We start from the raw sequence: 24,161 nt of genomic DNA, 5'->3' as shown, positions 1-24,161 counted from the left end.
TTTAGTGTTATCACTGATCTGATACATCACTGCTACAATAGCTTTTGTTTTATGCAATGTATCATGTTCATATTTAAGGTATTGATACATAACTCTAATGTTGTTGAATCTTCTATTAGTGTTTATCATGTTAAATATAAATGTACTTGATACATAAAAATTTTGTTATGTATCACACACCAAAAAATATGTTATTTGGAACAATTACATGTATAATGTTTTTAAAAAAAATATAGTATTTCTCAAACAAAATAAGATACATAGATAATAATATATCATGTACTAATTTTTTAGGCATGATATGTAAATTCAAATTCATACTAAATGTATATGATACATAACAATTACCAAACAATAATGTATCAATCTCAATAAATACACTTGATACATAAACCTTAATGTTTTATAGCTAAAGCACTGTGTATCAAATTAATTGATAGGTGCATGATACATAATATATATCAAATTCAATAGTTTCCAAACTTTATTACATATATCATTGTATGTATCAACTGATCACTACTGTTTTTGTGTCCCACACAAAAAAATGTATTTAGAATAATTATATGTATAATGTTTCTTTTTATAAAATACAATATTTCTCATACAAAATAAGATACATAAATAGTAATATATCATGCACTAATTTTTTAGACATGATACGTCAATTTGAATTTATACTAAATATATCTGATACATAGCAATAACCACACATACATGTATCCATCAAAGCTATGTATCTCTTCAACCTTTTTATACATTGTTTCAATGCATAGCGGATACACATGAATAATTTCATAGCACCAACATGGACGGCACAGGGCAATTACCTAAAGGAAATTTGCAAAAAGAAGATATCATATCTTTTAACCAACCCAGTTGTCCAACAAGTAGGCAGAATCAAGTGATGTTGCCCCTCTCACTCCAAAATTCACACCTTGCCTGAATTTTAAAATATTCCTTTCATTTTTTCCTTCCAAATATGGCGGCACTAATATATGAAAAATTTAACATCTTTGCATAAGCGTTTAAGAGGAGCCTGGATACTATAACATAAGGGCACAATTGACAATGGACAAAAATTAGCTGATTGATCCATTGACCAATGTATTAATTATCCAAATTTGTAGATACGTATACCAATAAAATCAGATATTGTTTTTGACTTTTTTCAATTTATTACGATTTGGGTGAGAATTGAAAGAAGAAAATTTGAATTGTTTGAAGTTAGACGGATTTGGAATAGAATTGAGAGAAGAAAATTTAAATTTTGAATTGAATCTGGGCGGATTTGGAAGAGAATTGAGAGAAGAAAATTTAAATTTTGATTTGATTGAATCTTTTAAAATTTGGGAGAGATTGAAATTAACTAGATTAGCGTGATTTGGGAAACTCACATCAATTTTATATTCTCTTTCCTTTAAAAGTCGAACTGATTTTTTTTTAATGTATCATATTTAATGTATCCGTCTTCTTTGCTATGTATCCGAATAGCAATAATTTTGAGGAATTTTTGTAAATTGAAAAAGAGTAGGGATAGAATGTAATTTAGGTCCTTACACTATGTGATTTATGTAAGTTATAAAAAAATATGTATATAGACTACGAAGTGAAACTACTCTAGTATTTTCTAGAAGACGGGTCAAAAGGATAGGCCCATTAGCCAAAGAAGTGGGCTTGTTCTTGCATATCCATGACCCAATATATAAAGAAAAATGGAAAAATTACAGAAATCTCACATTATAGTTTACTTATTATCATTATTCCTTATAAATTTTACAAATTTCCAAAATCCCTCATTTTCGCGCATCAGATTAGTGTATCTCACGCATTAGATTAATGTATCAGCGCTTATATTATTGTATCTCGCGCATCAGATTAGTGTATCATGTATAAAATGTAATGTGTCTTACTTAACGATTACTCGCGCATCAGATTAATGTATCAGCGCTTATATTATTGTATCCGTTTGAGGGATTTCTGTAATTATAAACTTTTAAGGGATAAATTGTAATTTTGCCTTAAAAGTATGTGATTTATGTAATTTGCCCATTTCACATAAACAATCAAATTTGGTAAACAGAAATGGTTGGGTGTGGGTATATGGGCAAAGCTTATTATTAAACCTTCAAATATGGTAAACACATATAATACGTACCATGAGTTCAATCGAGAAAATATGTAATATATTGATTGTTGAATGAGTGACCTGTTTTTGGGAGATCACTTGTTTAGCCAACTCGATCAGTTGTGTGGGTCTCATATTATTAAAGAAATTTAGAATTATACATACCTTAAATACAAGTCAAACACGTGGCGTTATTGAATCTTTACATATTTCACTTCCATGTCTTTCTCTTTTCCTTTGTTATTTTTGCGTGCAAAAAAATTTGACCCGGAAATTTTCTTCTAAAATCATATAAGATATGTATATTTTTGTAGTTGAAACATTAAAAAGTATGTATTTTTTAGGGATAATTATATTTTTTATATATATAAATCATCATTGATTCCTTCGTGAATTTTGTCATAGACAGGATGTTGGCGTTATTTAATACATGACCTTGGCTTCAATACTATTTGTTAGGATCAAACGTAGGTTTACTATCATACCAAAAATTATAGTTGATAGCACGAATGTAACGTTATCTTTTAACTAATTAAGTCCACCAAACAAGTATTACGTTTGATCATGACTCCAACCCAAATCACCCCCTACACCCCTCCGTAGGAAATCGGCTTCTATTAAAACGTTGAAGATAATATTTATTCTTATATGTTCATAAATATTTGAATGTGTTGAATAAGAAAAAAAAAACTATAAAGATTGAAGAATATGTTGATTCCTAAAAATATTGTGTTTCTTTGCTAAAAGTACAGAGGATGCTAAGGAGATAAATGAAAATGTTTAGGTTTCTTTATATCCTTTTCTATACTTTGAGGTGCAAACTGTTAAAAGGAAAAAAAAAGTTGAGATAAAGAACATAGACCTTCGTGTAATGGAATCGAAGAAACGAGAAAGAAAATTGAAGAAGTAATAAATAAAATTTATTGTATGATTCATTATATTGTTTCTTATATTAAAAATAAAAGACCATATCATTATTTATAGAAAATAAAATAAAAAGAGATATATGTTATTCTTTCAGGTAGATATTAAATTAAAAGGAAACTAAATATTATGTAAATAGATTTCTAATAAGAAAAATAAATATTCTAGAATATTTCTAAATTAGAAAAGAAAAAATATTCTACCATTAATGTAAATCATAAATTAGAAGGGAAGTAAATTTTAACATTTCATTGAACTTAGACACTTAGCTTTCATCCTTTTGCTTATAGACAACGTTTTGGCTTTGCTATTTCTCATGACTTTAATATCATCAGAATTTACAAAAATAATTGTTTAAAATTATTTTTCAATTAAATTTTTTTAAGATAAAGTAATTATTTTTTCTTTTCTTATCCTTATTACGTAGTAATTGTTCTTGAAACTACATACAATATAGAATGAAATGAATATTTGATGAAGAAAGAGATATTATCTTGAATTCTTGATACATTAATAATGAAAAAATAACCAAAATTCTTCTTAATTACTTTTTTTAAAGACACGTATAAAAGAAAAACACAATAAATAATTTTATTAGATGGAAGGAGAACTACCATAAAATCCTATTTAATAATGTTGCCTCCTAACTACTAATTATTTCTAAAATCCATATTTACGTGCACAAATTACTAACCTTCTACGTTTTATGCGATATATAACAATTGTATCGCTTCATCCCATAACCATGACGTGATAAATTATTAAATAATAGTACTAACAAACAAAGAAAATAAAATGACAATAATTAATGGAAGATGATGTATAAATTCAGAGGACATAATTGAAAGGGAGCGAAAGTATTTCTCTCGATAAACAAATAATTATATAATTTTTTAAAAATAAATTAGTGTACATGGAGAAATAATGTATAACAATGAAACTCATATTTGGAGATATAATTTTTGCATTCTCTACCATTTTTGGTATATTGATATTATTTGAAGCAATATTTGGTACTACCTCAAAAACATAGGACATTTACATATATTTAAACTTCGCTTTCGACCTTAGCTAATAAGTAATCACTTAAATTTTATATATGCATGTCTAGACATTGTAACTTGATCTCATTCGATAACTAAACACTTCAACTCATCCTTATTGTGCCTTGTGCAATCTCAATGCTCACTTTGCATATAAATTTTATAGGTGTCATCTTAGATGATCATTTTATAAGTTAAAGTATTCGGTTGACACAATAACCGCATTGAAGTCTCTAGATCAATATGCATTCTAAAAATTAGATTATTAAAGTTACTAGTTAAAACTAAAATAAAAAACATAATACGTAAATGTGTCATTCTTATCTATTTTTTTTTCGTAGTTTCCGTCAAATCTAACAGGCTATAGTTAGTTAAAATTACCGGCCAAAATAAGAGTGAGCCACAGACCCACCGAACAAATCTGCCATCTCTTCATCTTCTTCTCTTATTTATTTTTTTTCCCATTCACGTTTTTTCTCTCCATCTCACTCTTTTCTCTCTCTAAATCACACTTTCTCTCTCTAGATTTGTCGGTGATGGGAACAACAATTCTGTCAGATCTCGGAACGGAGATTCTGATTCCGGTGTGTGCACTCATCGGAATTGGATTTGCGTTAGTACAATGGGTGATTGTTTCGAAAGTTACGGTTTCGACTGATGGTAAATCGTCATCTTCCGGTGCCGGTGCTGACGGTAAGAATGGATATGCTGAATCCCTTATTGAAGAAGAAGAAGGGATTAATGACCATAGCGTTGTTCATAAGTGTGCTGAAATTCAAAATGCCATTGCTGAAGGTACGTGAAATTAACATTTTTTTGTGAATTTTTTTGGTTTTTAATTTTTTAGCTGCATTGAAATTGCTTATCATGTTGCATAATCTACTACTGATAAGTATACACGTGTATTTTTTAAATAATTGTGGTGTCCGAGTCAGCTTTTGTGCACCTACGTAGATTCACATGATGTAAGTATCCGAGCTAGCTTTTGCGCACCTTGGCAAATTCACATATACAAGACTAGAACAAATGAGAAGAATCATGTATTTTTATTTACTCTGTTGGGATTTGAACGAGACTGCATGATTCCGAATCCACGTTATTGATTGCTAGGCCACACAGGGTGTGTGTGTATAAGTATATTGTATATGTATCTATGTATGCATAAAATAATAACTGGGATTCTTAGAGGATACCTTAATACTATATATTTACAAGACTGACCCACTAGATCCACCTCTTGGTGGGCCGAGTGAAAGAAATCACCTAGTGTTTTTATGTATTGAAAATTTCAAGTACCTGTATAATACTAGTACATTGAATGAACTTGTTCTGTTGTTTATATGTATACGTATGTGTGGTGAGTAAAGGTAGCAGCTTTGATGCTTTGGTAGACTCTCTCTGTACTTTTACGTGGTTTGTTGGTATACTTTCTTCTGATTTACTTGGCATGTTTAGCATTTAACTGCTAAGTTTTGTCTACATAGTATTTCTGGAGCGGTACATGTTTATGTTGGTTGCTTACTATTCAATAATGATTATTGAACAGATGTTATAGACTTAGACTTTAGTCTTCCTCTTTAACTATTGTTACAATTTATTAGTTTGCTATGATTATGATGGGCATGTCATTTCGTTATTTTATATTAACTAATTGCAGTTAGGTACTCCCTAAGCAACACTTGATTTACTATTAAATAATTCCTGGCTGCTGCCCGGCACTATCCTAGTGGTATACTTCTGAGAAGATAAGACTAGAGAAACCATGTTAACTTGGTACTTTGCTATAGTCACATATCTCTACTCTAGAAGCCAACTTAGTGCAAGGCTGCTGAACTGAATAATAACATGTTACATCAAGTTATTAAAAAAAGATACGTGAATTTTAACAGCTTCATTGCTCAAAGTTTACTTTGAGCAACTAGAGGGACCGAAATTTGCTGATGATACGAGGTTATTTCAGCAGTTTCCTTTGAGCATCCAGAGTGGACATCTTTGGAATGTAGAATTTAAAAAGAAAAGAAAAAAGAAAAAAACTAGAGGAATTTTGAGATTCCTGCAATGAGATTGCATTTTGCTTTGCCCATTTATTCCTGCTGATGTCTTCTTTTTAACACCAGGAAAAGAACAGGGGGGACTCTAATCTCAACACGTTATTGTATGTTTCTTTTAAAATGGATGATTAAAAATACTATTAGTAGTGTAGTTTTGGCAATTGGCATTTCAAATCTGGGGCTTATAACAGGCTTCAATTGAATTTTGAATCGTCAAAAGAGTGCTTCCTTTTGCTCTTACTAATATTGTATTGCTGGATTTGTTCCAGTTCACCGCTCTAGAGTCTAGTATGTTGCGTTAATGTTTCTTTTGGCGTATATATGCTGATTTTTTCAAGACTTCCTACTCCCCCCCTCCCTTAATATCTTTGTCACTGTTAGGAACCATACTTGTCGTGAAAAATGAAGAATTTGACTGTTCTATGAATTACTCATAGAGTTCCTAGATAGTGAAATATTTCCTGATAATAGCTTTCCTAACTGCGGAATCAATCTATGCCACAGGTGCAACCTCATTCCTGTTTACGGAATACCAGTATGTTGGTGTTTTCATGGTTGCTTTTGCAATTCTGATCTTTCTATTCCTCGGTTCTGTTGAGGGTTTCAGCACAAAGAGTCAGGCGTGTACGTATGACAGCTCCAAAATGTGCAAGCCTGCTCTTGCAACTGCTATCTTCAGCACCATATCCTTCTTGCTTGGTGCTGTAACCTCTGTGATTTCCGGGTTTCTTGGAATGAAAATTGCAACATATGCAAATGCCCGGACTACCTTGGAGGCTAGAAAGGGAGTTGGAAAGGCATTTATTGTTGCATTCCGTTCTGGTGCTGTGATGGGCTTCCTTCTTGCTGCAAATGGTCTTCTTGTTTTGTACATAGCCATCAACGTATTCAAGTTATACTACGGTGATGACTGGGAAGGGCTATTTGAGGCTATAACTGGTTATGGGCTTGGTGGGTCATCAATGGCCCTTTTCGGTAGAGTTGGTGGAGGTATATACACTAAAGCTGCAGATGTTGGAGCTGATCTTGTGGGCAAGGTGGAGAGAAACATCCCTGAAGATGATCCTAGAAATCCAGCGGTAAGCTTATTGTGTCATTTAGATGGCAAGATGTGTTTATGTTTTTTCCTGGTTAGTTTTAATGCTAACTATGTGCTTAGGTTATTGCTGACAATGTTGGTGACAATGTTGGAGATATTGCTGGGATGGGGTCGGATCTATTCGGATCTTATGCAGAGTCATCATGTGCTGCCCTAGTTGTTGCTTCTATCTCTTCTTTCGGGGTCAACCATGAGTTCACTGCCATGCTATATCCTCTTCTTATCAGTTCTGTGGGTATCCTTGTGTGTTTGCTTACTACCTTATTTGCAACTGATTTCTTTGAAGTCAAGGCTGTAAAAGAAATTGAGCCAGCGTTGAAGAAGCAACTTGTAATCTCAACTGTTCTCATGACAATTGGAATTGCTCTTGTTTCTTGGATTGCCCTTCCGTCTACCTTCACAATATTCAACTTTGGAATTCAGAAAGAAGTTCAGAGCTGGTAAGTCTAAAGTCTTTCCTGTGCTTCTATAACTTGAAATATTTGCATTACATGAATGTTGCTTCATAATATTTCTCGGATCGTCTTCGAAAGTTGTAAGCATGAAGTCAATATTTAGGTAAAGCAACTCCATTAAAATTTGGGACAAACTAATGGATGAAGATTCATTTCTCCTGCCTGTCCTTCCTTTCAGTCTCTCACTAACATTTATCAAAGGCTAACTGGCATGCAAATTTGAACTTGCAGGCAGTTGTTCTTATGCGTTGGAGTTGGTCTGTGGGCTGGACTTATCATTGGATTTGTTACCGAGTACTATACCAGCAATGCTTACAGGTAGACTTGGGTCTCTAGCTGTTCTGTTTTGGTGCTTATTTGACTCTTGCTTATCAGAAATGTAAGTTTTGTTTCATTTGTTTCCAGCCCTGTGCAAGACGTTGCTGATTCTTGCCGCACTGGTGCTGCAACAAATATTATTTTTGGCCTTGCCTTGGGCTACAAATCAGTTATCATTCCAATTTTTGCCATAGCAATCAGCATTTTTGTTAGCTTCAGTTTTGCTGCAATGTACGGCATTGCAGTCGCTGCTCTTGGAATGCTGAGCACCATAGCTACTGGTTTGGCAATTGACGCCTATGGTCCCATCAGTGACAATGCAGGAGGCATTGCTGAGATGGCTGGGATGAGCCACAGAATCAGAGAAAGAACCGATGCCCTTGATGCTGCAGGAAACACCACTGCTGCTATTGGAAAGGTAAGTCAGATACTCTTGTACTTCACCGAATGTTGTTAGGTCTAGTTAGAATAGAAGGTCCACTCCAATCTCCATTGCCTCTTTGTTAACATGCTTTCTATTATGGTAACAGGGATTCGCCATTGGATCTGCTGCTCTTGTATCTCTGGCCCTCTTTGGTGCATTTGTGAGCCGTGCAGGAATTTCCACTGTAGATGTCTTGACACCTAAAGTATTTATTGGCTTGCTTGTCGGTGCAATGCTTCCTTACTGGTTCTCTGCCATGACAATGAAGAGTGTGGGAAGTGCTGCCCTTAAGATGGTTGAGGAAGTGCGCAGGCAATTCAACACCATCCCTGGACTCATGGAAGGAACCGCAAAGCCTGATTATGCCAACTGCGTCAAGATCTCCACTGATGCATCAATCAAAGAAATGATCCCGCCTGGTGCCCTTGTCATGCTTACTCCATTGATTGTAGGGATATTATTCGGTGTGGAAACCCTGTCTGGTGTGCTTGCAGGATCTCTTGTCTCCGGTGTACAGGTAATTATTCTGATGGCCTGTATAAAAACCTTCAAACGGTTCCTCTTTCTCTCTAATCCCGTATGATCTTTGGTTGTAGATTGCCATCTCTGCATCAAACACCGGTGGTGCTTGGGACAACGCCAAGAAGTACATCGAGGTACACAATTAGTTAGACCTTATACATTCATATTCAGTTCCTATAAGAATCTCGAGAAACGTTGTTTATAACTCGTCTATTTGTGTCGTTTTTGGGATATTAGGCTGGAGCTTCAGAACACGCGAAAACTCTTGGTCCCAAGGGATCCGATCCACACAAGGCTGCTGTCATTGGTGACACTGTTGGTGATCCCCTCAAGGACACATCTGGACCATCATTGAACATTCTTATCAAGCTGATGGCTGTGGAGTCACTCGTTTTCGCTCCTTTCTTCGCCACCCACGGTGGTCTGCTCTTCAAGATGTTTTAAGACAAAAGCAACTCAACTGCATCGAATTTTCGTCTGGTGATGTTTTTACTCCTTTTGCCTACGTTATTTCGAGCATTTTTCATGTTCATCGATAGGTAGGATGTAGGTCTGTGGAGAACTAGCGATGATAGCGAAATGTTTATGAAGAGTTTAGAAAAATCCAACTTTCTTTTTCTTAAAGAGTAAAATGTATCTTATATAGTATATAGTATATATATACTTTTAAAGAAGTTGAAAATTTTGTAAGCTTTTATTTGTTGTTATTTTGTTGGTCTTTACATTGCATATTCTTTTAACATGTCATGAGCGGCTTTAAATTGACAATGCATAAATAAAATTATGAGTTTAACGTCCATATACAACGCGTGAAAAAGAATTTTTACATTATCAGGTCTTGGTGCGGGTAAATTTTTACGGTTTTCTTATGGCCATTGGCTTGCTAGTAGAATGTACATTTTGCTTTTTGCACATATTTTTGGTTAGCTCTACTTGGATCTAACTCATCCACACTAGTATAATAAACATTTTACACCATCAACGTATCTTAACCTGTTATAACAAGCAATACGTCTTATTTTCTCCAACGTAAAAGAACTATTTTACATGATCAATGGAGGGGTATTATTTGAGCCTCATTTTGAACAAAAACTCCTAATAGTTTGTGGAAAAAATGGATTAAATGGGAAAAAAATTGGCCAACATTCATCAGTAATATCTAATGCAGCTTCACAACATTGAGGACCAATTAAATGGGGTTGAACACTTAAAAAAGATGTAATTATTTCTTCAACACAATTAGGAATATCATTAACTGATGTTAAACATGTTGTAATTGAATCAGGACCTAATCCTCCAAAATTAGGCAATAATCCACCAAAATTAGGTAATAATCCATCAAAAATTTGAGCATTCACAATTGATATGGATAATAAAGAAACTAACATAGTTGAATATAAGGCTTTAGGGCTCGTCATTGAAAAATATTTACTCGAACCTGATGTTTTTTTTCGTGGTATTTATATGTAAAGTTTATGAGCAAAATTGATAAGAAATAGTGACATTAATGTTCTATCAGTTTAATTTTTGTTTTGTTTAATGTTAGAATTTAGTGATATATATTAAAAAGATGTTAATAGTATTTATTGCTTTTTTTAAGGAAGGAGTTACCTTTCTTTTTTTTTTGGTTGTAACTATAGGTAATTACTTTAAATTGGTTAATGAATGAAGTATAATGTTATGTATAATTAATTTTTGTGTTTGACCATTCACTTAATTCGATATTATATCTTCAAATATAGAAAAGAAAAAAATATGTCTATGGTGTTATCCAAATAACAAAGATTCAATTTATAAAGAATGATTATATTATTAGGGGGTTTATTCGAACCCTTCTAGAAAATTATATTAATTATATATGGTTAAAATAATTTTTTAGATATATATAGTAGATGTCGAACTCCCTTCGGTGACTTTGTATGTATATTTTGTCAGATTTTGAACCCCTTATTCAAAATCCTGATTCCAAAACATGGGGTCCTTATATATAGTCCATTAACTAGAAATTAGAAGGATCAGGAACCGAAATTCTATAAGAAAAATACTTTTAAAATTAACATTAAAATAAATAGCCATAAATGAGATTCAAAACTGACCAAAAAATGCATTTCATAATAAAAATATGTATTCTTTATTACACCAAAATCACCCTATAAATACCTTTATATTTCCACTCAAAAATCCACCAAACATCATCCAAAAACAAAAAATAATCCTCAAAAAATATTTAAAAATCAGAGAAAATTCAATTAGTCATGGCAACAAAAAAATTGAAGTTTTTTGCATTTTTCATTATATTAAGCATGACAAATTCACTAGTAGCTATGGCTAGTCTTGATCCAATTTTGGCACCAAGTCATAAAGATGAAGAAATAGTTGAATGTTGGTCATCACTTAAAAGGTTAAATAAATGTGTAAATGGAATTTATAAAGTATTTCTTGGTATTGGAAGGCTTGATTCTCCATGTTGTGAAGTAATTCATGGGATTGATAGTAAATGTTGGCAAAAACTTTTCCCATTTGATCCAAGTTTTGGTGATATATTGGTGTTTTATTGTAGCATTTCTGCTCCTTCACCATCTCCATTGGCTGCAATTTGAAGATGAAAATGAGAGTATTTGGTTGAATAAAGGGGTTGGGGGTGGGGGTGGGGGTGGGAGGGTGTTCTTGGTTTTTTTTTTTTTGTTTTTTTGGTTGTTGTTTTTACTTTGTTATGATGCTAAAATGCAATTTGGAGGTTTTTGTTAGGTGTTTTGTTGATTGAATAAACTTTTATTTTTGTGTTATTAAAATGAAGTTTATGTTATGTACACTAAGGACTCGTTTGGTAGGAGGTATTAAATAGAATAGTCCATGGATTAAAATTTAATCCATCTAATACATTGTTTGGTTGCATTATTTTATTTAATCCATGGATTGCTTATACCTTATATATGGTCTTATTTTATCCCTAGTAAATGGAGGGATAACTAATCCAAGGTTTGTTAAACCTTGAATAAGACCCCTAAATGACAAAATTATCCCTTTATTCATTTTCCTAAATTTCTTTTATAATTTAATTTTCTTTTTATTTATATTGAAATAATTATAAATGTTCTTTTTAATTCTCCAAATCCATTTAGTGTAATTTAATGATTTCATTAATATTTTTTTCTCCTTTTTTTTTATTCAATGTAGTTCGTCGATTAATCACTTGGAATATTTTTTTTTAATAAGCTTTAACTATTGAACAATATAAGTAGTCTTAAATCTATGTTAAGTTTAAGATATACTTTACCAACAAAAAAAAGCGGTACGTCATACCTCAAATTTTATATATATATATATATATGTATGCATATGTTTAATGTAACTAGTTAAATGAAATAGAAAATCCTAAAAAAAACAATATTGTCCCACAACAATTTTGATTAATTATTATCCGGGTTTTGGTATAAAATTGTATAAGTATATTTTTAGATCTTCATTTTTGATAAGTTTAAACTTTTTTGTCAACATCCGGTTGCCATATACAATAATTATACAGGTTAAAATTTGTAAAAATAAATAAATAAAGATTTAGCATTTTTTTTTTTACTATGAATTTTATTCAACTGTTGCGTAGTATTAAATTCTTGTTATTAATTATGCACAAAAAAGAAAAAAAATTGTTTCAATTTATATAACACACTTTTTCTTTGTTGTTATTTTCTAAAAAAAAAATTATTGTAGTGTTATGGTCCGATTATCTACCTTGACTCAATTACTTGAAATAAACAATCTCATAATAATACAAGGATATAATAGGAAAGATTTTTTTTTAGAGTTTTAAATCAAACACAATATTAAGTAAGAATCAATGAACCAAACGCTTGACAAAAAATAATCCCTGCACTACTAATCCTTGCATTACTAATCCCTGCATTACTAATCCCTACATTACTAATCCCTGCGTTATCAATATTTGTACCAAACGACCCCTAATAGTATAAAGAACTTTTATACTATTGGAGTGTCAAATGTAATTGAGGACAAAAGTGTAATTGGAGGTTCTTGTTAGGTGTTATGTTTGTCAATTGAATAAACTTTTACTTGTCTTTTATGTTTTTGTATACGGGCAATATAAAGGATTTTTACACTATCAGAGTGTTGAATAAGCATGAATGATGAAATACAAAATACGAAAGTAAAAACATTTTGAAAATCAGAGTGAATGTCAGCATGCCATATACCCTTTCAGTAGCTAAGGATATAATGTTTAAAATAGAAACCAAGAACTACAAAATTCAACAGGTTGACTCGGAAAGGGTAGTGTGTACGTAGACCTTACCCTTACCTAGCGGAGGTAAAGAGGCATGAAAGTTAAAAGAGTATTCATAGGGTTAAATGGAATATATATCATAACTAACAGTCAAATAGGGTGACAAAAAGTTCATTTGGTCTGCAAAAGGATGATTAATTCCAACAGAAGAGCTAAAATTCCCCCTCTTCCTACTACTACATACTCCAACAAGCATGGAAGAAAAACAGAATAAACATAACAAGGAAATGGTTTATTTTTTCTTCTTGGCAGGTGGTTGATCCTCCTCTTCCTCCTCTTCTTCATCGTCTTCCTCTTCATCATCATCATCCCCGTCCTCATCGTCTTCATCATCATCGTCGTCTTCGTCATCGCTGCCTTCGTTGCCGTTAGATGCTGGATTGTCTTCAGGATCTGCTTCTTCATCATCATCATCATCTCCTCCTTCGGCTGCAAAGTCTTCATCATCAGCATCATCGTCATCCTGATCATCAGCTTCTCCATCATCATCTTCATCATCGTCCTCTGTGTCGCTACCATCTTTGTTCTCAGGTCCAGCTTTGTCTGTTTTACGCAGCTCCTCGAATGGAAACCTGAAAATGACATCAAAATTTGGTGTTCGCCACATGAAATTTTCCGGTTCTGAATGCTGTGTGTATAGTGAAGATGACAATTAGTACCTTTTATCAGTGCCTATCAGCTCTGGCAATGCATCAGCATCCTTGAGCATAATTCCTGCCTGAAGCATCAGACTTTGATAAGGGAACTATTACGAGAGAACTTGAGGAACAAGAAGTTTCTAGGTCGTAATTGTAAAGTTCGATCAAAGGCACAACAGAAGTTGGACAACTAAACTGAATAAGCATGACAAGCTTTTGCATCAAGTGCTATCTAACAATTTCAATATGCTTATAAGGAAGCAAAAAGAGAATTAGATCTTTGAATTTTAAGTTTCCTGCAAGCATATATGGACAATTGAGTTTTTCCCAAAGGGCTTAAAAATTGGCAATACCTGCGCAAACAAGAAACTTTTACATACTTTTTTTCAAGGAAGAGCACTTTATCAAATTTTACCACTATATGTTCTTTCCGTTTCTCCTACGACCATTTGTCTCCCTCTTTAGTTGTTATTATGCCCATAAATTTCATATATCCAAAATAGTTCTTTTCACTTGCAATGCCACACCAGTGTCGGATTCTCCAAAATACACTACTCAAGGAGAATTGGACCCGTTGACATTTTTAGAGAATCTGAACAGCATAGAAAGTGGACATTTATTCCACATCCAGAGAAAATTTCCGAGCTTCAACTACCCATAAGCAAGAAGCAAGAAATTTTACACAAGACAGTTCAAACAACTACAGAAGCAGAAAACAGAGCAAGATATCCAAAACCCGCCATTAGATATCACAACTTTCAAGAAAATAAAGAGCAGAAGTTGGAAGTTTAAGGTATACACCAATTAGCAAAGAAGCAAAAGAAGAAAAGGAAGTAACAGAGCTCTTTACTCCACAATTACTTAAAAAGAACATAACTTATAAATATAACAATACCAAAAGTCAGCCGCTTGGAGAATAATCACTAACTTTTAAACAAGAAACCTAATGCAGCACAGAAAACTTCCGACCTTTAACTACCACATTAGCAAGAAACAACGAAATTTAACGGAATAGCTGTTTAAACATAGCAACAAATCCAAAACCCATCATTAAAAACATAAGTAATAAGCATACAATACCAAAAGTTAGAAGCTAGGAGAACAATTACTTACAGTTAAAACTTAAAACAAGAAACCTAATGAAACACAGAAAATTTCCAAGCTTCAACTGCCTCAAGCAACAAAATTCTAGAACAGAACTGTTCAAACAACTACAAACGCTGAAAACATAGCAAAAAGTCCAAAACCAACCATAAAAATCACAACCTTTTCAAGAAAATAACAAGAGTGTAAGTTGGAAATGTATGAAATACCACAATGAGCAAGAGAGCAAAACAATATAAATAAAGCTCTTCTCTACAATTCCTTCAACAAGAATACAACTTATCACCATACAATACCTAAAGTTAGCAGCTTGGGGAAAAATACACTAAACATACAACAACAACAACATACCCTGTGTAATCCCACAAGTGGGGCCTGGGGAGGATAGTGTGTACACAAACCTTACCTAATGCAGAGAGGCTGTTTCCAATAACACTAAACCTAATGCAGCACAGTAAATTTCCCAGCTTTAACTACTCTACTAGCAAAAATCAATGAAATTTGACACAAGAACTGTTCAAACAACTACATAAGCAGAAAACAGAGCAAGAAATTCAAACCCCACAACTAAAAATCACAACTTTTTCAAGAAAATAATAAAAGTGCAAGTTAAAAGACAAGTGTGTTATACCACAATGAGCAAAGAAGCAACAGATCTCTGAGCAGCCAAAAGGGTCTCAGCAACTACAGCTTCAAGAACAGACCCCACCACCATTCTTCCAAAAACAGCTACATCAGACCTCAAACTAACCTCCATTTTTACTCCCCCTAAAACAAAACAACCCAAAAAATGCAAAGACAAAAAGAAACAGAGAGTTCAAGAAAACCCAAAATCCCAAAATCAAAACTTTCTGGAAAGAGAAGTAGAAAGGGGGTGTGGGGTTTTTAGAGTAGGTAGGGTTTGACTGTCCTAAAGGGAATTGAAGAAATATTTTGAAAAAGAAAAGAAAAGGGGAATTAGGGTTTTGAAATATTAAAGGTGTTTAGGGTTTGGGATGTGAATTTGATATTAATCATTTTGTTGGGGGGTAAAGTGTACAACAAGAAAGTATGTGTACTGACTTCGATAGTATGGAATCTAATGTTGAAAGTACAAAGGCTTTTAGATTCTCTTTAAATTTTACTAAGAAAAAAAAAAGAAATTTAGGCCCGTTAAGACACATAATATTAAAAGTGTTTCTTAATTACCAATTACACCTACAACTAAACGTTATAATGGGGAGAGTAATAGTCTTTCATCTTTAATTAAAAGTGTTTGAGTTTGAATTCTTACTATTTAAAAAATTGAGAAGTAAATCATTTCACAATTTCATATATTTGAATTCGAAAGCATTGAAATTTTAATGCAAATATCAAATACTCGATTTAATGTGTATCCTCTGAGATAATATCCTTATCCTCTAGGCATCATTTTGCAGTGTTTTGATGATTAGTCTGACACAACATATTACACCATGAGAAGAAAACAAAAAAAACAAAAAAAAACCAAAGTGCTAGGTATTCATTCCACTCTTCTATACAAAGATTTGGACACGTGGCACACATCCACAAGCTTTCTTGATTTTATGCATCTCTAATAAGCTCTAATATAAGGGAAAAACAAGAAATTTTTTGTGCTCTTATATTCATTGAAATATATCATAATAAGAATTAAAGGCTTATTTTGGAGCATTCCCTCTTTAAGGTCTTTTTTTTTTTTTTTCTCTTTTTCATTTGGTGATATTTTGATTAAGAAAACATATTTGGTTTATGTTTTCTTGTATGTGTTTTTGGATTTTGGTATTGAAACAATTGATTATGAGACTTTTTTTTATAGAAACAAAAATTATAGTCAATTGAAATAACTTATGTACATGTCACGTAATGTATGCATACACACTATCCTCCCATATTATACTGGTATTTGTTGTTGTCATTGTTGTATTTTTGTGGGGATTTAGTATTGTGCCTAGAATAACTTTATTTTAGCTAATTGTATGACACATTTTCTATGTTGGTAAATTTTTCCCGACTTAAATTTGCTATTTTACTCTTAATAATGACATATTGTTGTAGCATAAAAATTGACGTGGCATGTTTAAGATCACGAGTTCTGTGTAAGTTCTATGCTTCATGATATGAAGTGAAAATTTTGGAGGTTAAGAATGTAGATGCTTGTTGGTGTAGTATAACAAAAAGATACCTTTAATTTCTGTGTTTTTGAAAAAAAATCCGACTTTAAATTTTAGATTTTACCCTTTAGTAATGACATGTTGTTGTAGCATAGAAATGTCACGTTTAAGATCACAAGTTTTGTGCGTCGTGATATGAATTAAGTCGAGAATTCGGAGGTACTATGCAGATGTTTGTTTATACATAAAGTTTCACTAGTATTAGTGGAAAAACTGAAAGTGAAAATTATGATTCTTGATTTTTGTACAAACAAGATGAAAACAGAGGAAAGAAAAACAGCAAGAATCATATATTTCCTCTGTTTCAATTTGTTTGTTTGGTTTTGACTTGACACGAAATCCAAGAAAGTAAAGAACGATTTTTGAATCTTGTAGTCCTAAACTAAAGATATGTAGAAGGTATCGAAATGTTCTTTACTTTTGTGTTCTGATCTTAAACATATCATGTAAAAATTTAGAATTAAAGAGTTTTCAAACTTGTTATGTAGAATTACAGTTGTATGTTGACTTTACTTGATAGTGCAAAAGTTTATGCATTGTCAATACGTAGAACTTAAACTCATATGAGAAATTTGACGTTCTACATATATCGTTGATCTCTTTCAGGCTTTAAGTGTCTATGATCAAGTTCTTCTACAACATGTGTAGGGGTGCTCATTTCTTGAATGTCCGGTTGTGCTGTTGTCCATTAGCTCTCATTGTGTCGTAGACTAAAGCTTTGTTGGTGTATTCCTAATAGAATGGGGGGTGCTTGTTCATTAAAGAGAGATGCACATGATGATGATAACATCACTAGAAGAGGTTTCTCAAGTAGACGCTTCAAAATTGGGAGATCGAGTTGTTTAGAGTCGTTCCTTCTTGGGCGTGGCGTGGATGGTCCTCTGGGAAGAAACAATTGTCCGTCCCTCATGAAATTATGTGTTCATAGTATACGTAAGGTGATTGATTTTCTCTTAATATGTTTCATTTAGCAGAGTTGGATTCATAGTATAAACTTGATATGTTCAACGTTTAATACTCTATTGCTTGGACTCTTCAAAAGTAATGCGTTTTTGGAGAATCTGAAACGGATGCAACAACATATTTATTTGGAGAGTCCGAGTAACACAAAATTAATGTTCTTAATACTGAGCATATTGTACTTTTGAAATTATGCATTTAAACACATATATAATCATGTTACCTGTCGAAAATATTGCATCCAGTTGAACTCGTTTAGTATAGGCTGCCTCTGCCTCTACCGTTAAGGTTATTGAATTCTTTTGGTCTATGTAACACAGAGTTCTCTCCAAAAATGTTGTTGCACCAGTATCGGATCCTCCAAACATGTACTACGTTCGAAGGATCCGACATGGCCATAACGGCATTTTTGAAGAGTCCAAGCAATATGGAAATCTTATGCTCCTTTCTATTAACAGGATCTTGACAAATACAATTCATTCTCAATGCTACCAAGGGACATAAGCCAGTTGATATTCAACAATCTGGTCTATTCAAACCGCCTTTCGGATGACCGTATTGAAGCATTTAGAGATTGTGCACTGCATGTAAAATCCCATCTCACATTCATATCGTAGCGAAATTTGAAAAATCAAGTGATTTTTTTAAGTACATGATCTTATAGGACTTTTTTTTTGTTAACAGGATATGTGGACGGGAGAATATAACGGTGTTAAAGATAATTGGATGGATGTGTTTTCTTCACAAGGATCATCTTTACTATCTGTATATATTTTTGGTTCTAAGGTCACTGATTTCGGATTCAGTCTGTTGAGAAATTGCCCGAATCTCCAAGCGTTATCCTTCGATTGCTGTGACCGTATTTCTGAACAGAGGATAAAGCAAGTCAGTGGTAGTTATTACTGTTCTCTCTCGCAATAGTTTCTTGTTTTACTTGTCAATCTGTTTGTTTAGTTTCTCGTGAACCGGTTTTCCTAAGAGGGAGAGTGTTATATGAAGATGAGAAGATGTTTTTCTCTCTGTTTATTGCTGTTTTCTTTGCTATGTTGCTCGGATTCTCCAAAAATGTTGCCATATTCATGTCTGATCTTCCAAAAATGCACTAACGCATCGCTCAACATCTTTGGAGAGTGCAAGCAACATAGATTCTTTGAAGAGTGTATGATGATATCGACAGTATAAAACCGATTTGACTAACTATTTTCTTCGCGTGTTTGCATTATCTTACTATTTTACTAGTTGGATTAGGAAGGTTAATTTGTGATTCGATCTTTTGTTTGGTGATGACGATCATTGTATTTGTGCCTCAGGTTTCTCGAATTTGACATATTTGAGTTTTAGAAAATGTGTTTCGGTTACTGCTGAAGCAATGGAAGCTTTATCCAGCTTAGATAAATTGGTTAAGTTGGATTTCAAGAGGTGTCCACAAATTCATGGAGGATTTGTTCATCTTCAAGGTTGGTTATTAGCCAATAATTTATCTTTAAGTATTACACGGTTCTACCATCGAGGTAGCTATAGGAAGTGGAACCATAGGTGGATCCAGGATTTGAAGTTTACATTTGCTTTCGTTGACATTGTATGCTTTCAATTTTGTTCCATCATAAAAAAATTGCTTCACCTTAAGATAAAGAGTTCTACTTTTGTTTCAGGTTTACCGAAACTTGAATCTCTCAGTGTAAGATGTTGTCAATGCATAATGGATTCAGACATGCAGCCTTTGGCAGGTATCGGTGGTGAATGTGCTTTAAAATCATCGCACCTGTCATCTTGTCGTGCTTGATTTTTTGTGATCATTTGCTCGTTTTGACGTGATGTAATTCAGGGATCGCGAGTTTGAAGGAGCTTCAGATCGTGTGTCTCTACATAACAGATTACGGAGTGTCTTATCTGAGAGGTACTAATGAGTATTTCTGTTGTCGTCTTTGTAGACTCGTTTATACTTATATTGAAATTTTCTTTTCTTTTTGATTTTTTTCAAGGTTTGAACAAACTTGCTGTACTAAATATGGAAGGATCTCATGTTACTACTTCATGTTTGGATACCATATCAGGTTTGTACTTTTCTAGTAGTATACCGTAGTTTTATTAAGTTAAATGCAAGTGCATTTTCGATCCTATGGTTGATAAAAGCTATGTTGCTCGGATTCTTCTAAAATGTCACTTGGTGCATGTCTGATCCTCCAAAAGTAGTGCAATTTTTCGAGGGCCCGTGTAGTTCGAGCAAACATAGGATAAAAGGCCCTGGTGTTACCACAAACTTTCATATTGTTTCATATCCTGTCTGTTCTTTCGACAAGGCATCAGCATTGGTTTTCTTTTTAGTAGTAGCATCTCTTATGGTAACTTCTTTTTTTTTTATTCGACAGAGCTTCCTTCACTGCAATCGTTGAATCTCAATAGATGTTGTCTGAGAGATGATGGATGTGAAAAGTTTTCGGGTAACTGGATTGTTATGAACTGATTCGAGCAAGATATTGTTACATCTTTAGCTAATATTGTATACCGTGCAGAACTCAGCGAGTTGAAGGTATTGAATTTGGGATTTAACCACATTACAGATGAATGTTTGGGCCATTTGAAAGGTCTGTCTATCATCTTTGATTGCATTAATTGAGCGTTGCGTTTCATTTCATTGGATCGATATTGCAGGTCTGACTAAATTGGAAGGCTTGGACTTCGACTCATGTAGGATCACAGATGACGGATTGGCTCATTTATCTGGTATATAACATCAACCTGCTTAACATAACGTTGCCTTAATCGAGGACCACTGAATATACGGTCCTGAACTCGAATCAATTCCTGATTATTCGGTTTATCTTACTGAAATTTAGTCGAGTCACTTGAGTTCTGTTTACATCTTTGAGATAATTTCTCCGGTTAATAAGTCATCCACGTTTGATGAAAGTTGTAGTATGTTAATCTATGTTGCTCGAACTTTCCTGCAGCAACCATGTCTTAGACTAAAAAAATATACTACTTTTGGAGGATTTCACACGCAACCATAGGTGTTAATTATAAAGAAGGGTGTCACTGGTATATCTGCATTTCGTGGGGGACTAAAATCTGTCTCCGGCTTCATGTTTTGCGTGTTTTATGAATAGATTTGAGTGATTCGCTTTGTTTTAGGTTTGGCAAAATTGGAAGATCTCAACCTCAAATTCACCTTAGTGACGGACGATGGTTTGAAAATGTTATCTGGATTGACATGTCTCAAGTCACTTAATCTGGACGTTCGCCAAATTACAGACTCAGGGCTTGCATTTCTCAGAGGTAAGCCATAAGAAACACTAGACGAAATGTGAATGCTTAGTATATGATGGATGCAAAATGTACTTTCTGTTTTGAGATACGGCTCATCGCGTATCAATTCCTCAGTAACATGTTTTGTTTATCGTATCGTATAATTTCTTTTCTGGTGTTTGCTGCTAGAAATTTAATCATGTTATTCTTTTGTCTCTATGGAGTATAGGTTTAACTAGTTTGACTCACCTGGATCTCTTTGGAGCTCACATAACGGATTCCGGGACAAAGTATCTCACATGTACGTTAAACGTTGTATTCGTCCTTCTTCTCTTTCTTTCTGGTGCCGTAAGGTTTAGTATTATGTATTGCGAGAATTCATCATAAATTAAGCTCAGGCTTAATTGTATGATGCCTTATGCTTCCTTTAATTTCATCGACGAGTATTTTTGATCTATATAAGTCTCTATGGGACGATATATCTCACCACTTTATTATTACTAGTTGACCTCGTATACTTGTGTGTGCATATTCAAATTCTAAATTTGTATGATTGTCTCATCAGATTTCAGAAATCTGCAATCACTTGACCTTTGTGGTGGCACGTTAACGGATGCTGGAGTCGAAATTATAAAGGATCTTTCTTCCATGATGTTTTTGAACCTATCACAGAACCGGAATTTGACCGATAAGACGTTGGAGCTTCTATCAGGTACGTTTATCTACTCGAAAAGTTAACATGAACATGTTGAATTGAAAATTTAAACGCTCATAGTGTTGAATGTGTGCGCGTTTTGAAATTTAGACACCTTTGCATATACGTATTCAGGAGTTTAACTTATTGTTTAGCCCATTTTAACTCGATTCATTTCAGCTCAGGTAACCTTTGGACGGATTAGTAACCGTCCATTTGTTAACCTAAGCTCACTTTAACGCATTCAAGTTTAGATCCGCCTAGTTGATATCTTAGTCTAAAGGTGGATTGAAAAGCGCGTCTAGCTAATCCAATCATGCCAGCTACTTTCAGCTCGAATCATGTATACATATGCACAAAAGAAGTTTTAGCATGTAAAAGTACATTATATATATGTTATGTTTATCCTGAACCGTTTGATTCAAAATTCTGGGTTCGTCTCTGAATATATATCTTTGTTCATATGTGGCCTAATTTTCACCTTTTTTTTTCTTATAAAATAATGCAGGACTGAAATTGTTGGTGTATTTGAATGTGTCAAATTCTTGCATCACCAATGATGGATTGAAATATTTGAAGCCTTTGAAGAATTTACACACATTGGATTTAGAATATTGCAATGTGACACCATCTGAGATTAAGAAACTTCAAGACAATGTCCTTCTAAATCTTGTGAGATATAGGCCTAATTAAGTACTTAAGAGGTCGTTTCGTTTGCGGATTAAGTTATTTCAGAAATATAGTTCTGAGATTATAATTCTTGAACTAATTTATCCGACCTTATTCCGTATACCAAATGACTCCTAAGGTTCTTCATGTAACATATAGTAAATAGTCCATAGACAAATACATTTTTTTTATCAGTCAAATTAGATATATCTTCATTTAGGATAAATTGTGTTACTATCATTAATTTATCGTTTAGATAACATACGTAAGATCGTTAAAATTGCAAAGGCAGTCGAATACATGGGGCTTAGGACAAGAAACATTCAAAAGGTACTGAATCGTCATGTCATAATAGCGCGTGAGATAACTGAATTCTCGATTGAATGAAGTCTTTGAACACAACTTTGATGGATGAGAGGTGTAAGCATAGGGAGGTGAAACTATTAATTTTGTATATTAGCATATTAAAGAGTTTGCAACTATATCACACCATCAAAAAATAATTATATATATGATGGGACATTATAATAAAGTTTGAGAAAATGATTTTATCCTTATCCCTTTGCATAAAAGAACAAGTAGTCCTCAATAAATCCACATCTAGCTTATGTGGTTTGTGTGTGCATCTACCTCATCATCACATGGCTTGTCAACTTCTTCTTTGTAATTTGGAAATTTTTGTGGGTCCTTTCAACTTGCTCAACACATATAGTACATGTATGTCATTGTTGGATGATGACACTATATATATTCATGGCGGAATTTAAATTTTCATTAACAAAATTTAGAATTCGAAGAAGTATATATATGAAGTATTCAAAAACATTCAATCTATTATGTTTAATAAGAAAATAGTTTTAGTTTTATATATATACAATGTAATTTTTTAATTATAGAAGGTTTGCCACTTTGTACTCATGTGGCTTTGCCCTTATATAAAATCATATATTATTTATTTATTATTTGAATTATATGTATGTATAGTCAGAAGCGGAACTAGGATTTGAGATATGAATTTTGAATAAAAGAGGGAAAATGACATAAGTGGGTTTTAGTTGTCTGCCTAAGTAGCTTGTCCAAAGTAGGGTCATGTGGTCATGATTTCTATTACCAAAAAAAATAAAATCTTTACTTTTTTTTTTGTTTTTTCTTTTTGTTTTTTTATCGATGTTTGGTATTTATATTAGAGTTTAACTAATTTGATTTCGTGATGCGGAGTCTATTTTTGAGGAGATGCTCCAAATAGGATTGTTCTTTTGGGTTCGAATTGATCCAGACTTCTAACTAAAAGTAAAAAGATCTGAATCATTCCACTGTAACTTATATTGGTGCTTTTGTACCTAATTTTTATAAATATAAATTAGCTATAGATTTATTTGTATTTTTTTAGTGGATATCTCTTTATCTTCATCACC

The 24,161-nt window shown here is 33.1% G+C and overlaps 4 protein-coding genes across 4 annotated transcripts in view; 2 read left to right on the top strand and 2 right to left on the bottom strand.

Annotated features, from left to right (window-relative positions):
* LOC125855112 (probable inactive ATP-dependent zinc metalloprotease FTSHI 4, chloroplastic) overlaps positions 1-24,161 on the bottom strand; it is a 460,535-nt gene that overhangs the window by 124,551 nt on the left and 311,823 nt on the right. The gene's annotated exons all lie outside the window — the stretch shown is intronic.
* LOC125855113 (pyrophosphate-energized vacuolar membrane proton pump-like) lies at positions 4,515-9,686 on the top strand. The gene is made up of 8 exons (XM_049534789.1): positions 4,515-4,890; positions 6,651-7,225; positions 7,306-7,685; positions 7,932-8,018; positions 8,106-8,436; positions 8,549-8,959; positions 9,039-9,098; positions 9,202-9,686. The coding sequence occupies exons 1-8, from the start codon at positions 4,632-4,634 to the stop codon at positions 9,406-9,408; spliced, it is 2,310 nt and encodes a 769-aa protein (XP_049390746.1). The 5' UTR covers positions 4,515-4,631; the 3' UTR covers positions 9,409-9,686.
* On the bottom strand, positions 13,321-15,954 carry LOC125855132 (uncharacterized). Its single transcript, XM_049534814.1, has 3 exons — positions 15,638-15,954; positions 13,924-13,982; positions 13,321-13,836 (listed from the first exon to the last, which is right to left on the bottom strand). The coding sequence occupies exons 1-3, from the start codon at positions 15,761-15,763 to the stop codon at positions 13,497-13,499; spliced, it is 525 nt and encodes a 174-aa protein (XP_049390771.1). The 5' UTR covers positions 15,764-15,954; the 3' UTR covers positions 13,321-13,496.
* Positions 17,776-22,778, top strand: LOC125855115 (uncharacterized). The gene is made up of 14 exons (XM_049534791.1): positions 17,776-18,115; positions 18,596-18,724; positions 18,822-19,029; positions 19,448-19,594; positions 19,790-19,864; positions 19,963-20,034; positions 20,120-20,191; positions 20,507-20,578; positions 20,651-20,722; positions 20,790-20,861; positions 21,270-21,413; positions 21,613-21,684; positions 21,949-22,095; positions 22,586-22,778. Exons 1-14 carry the CDS (start codon positions 17,918-17,920, stop codon positions 22,768-22,770), a joined length of 1,665 nt encoding a protein of 554 aa, XP_049390748.1. The 5' UTR covers positions 17,776-17,917; the 3' UTR covers positions 22,771-22,778.

Source organism: Solanum stenotomum, chromosome 2 (genome assembly GCF_019186545.1).
Source record: "Solanum stenotomum isolate F172 chromosome 2, ASM1918654v1, whole genome shotgun sequence".
In the NCBI taxonomy this organism is placed as follows: Eukaryota; Viridiplantae; Streptophyta; class Magnoliopsida; order Solanales; family Solanaceae; genus Solanum; species Solanum stenotomum.
The sequence above is the reverse complement of the archived record's forward strand: the minus strand, read 5'-3'. Positions and strand labels throughout refer to the sequence as shown.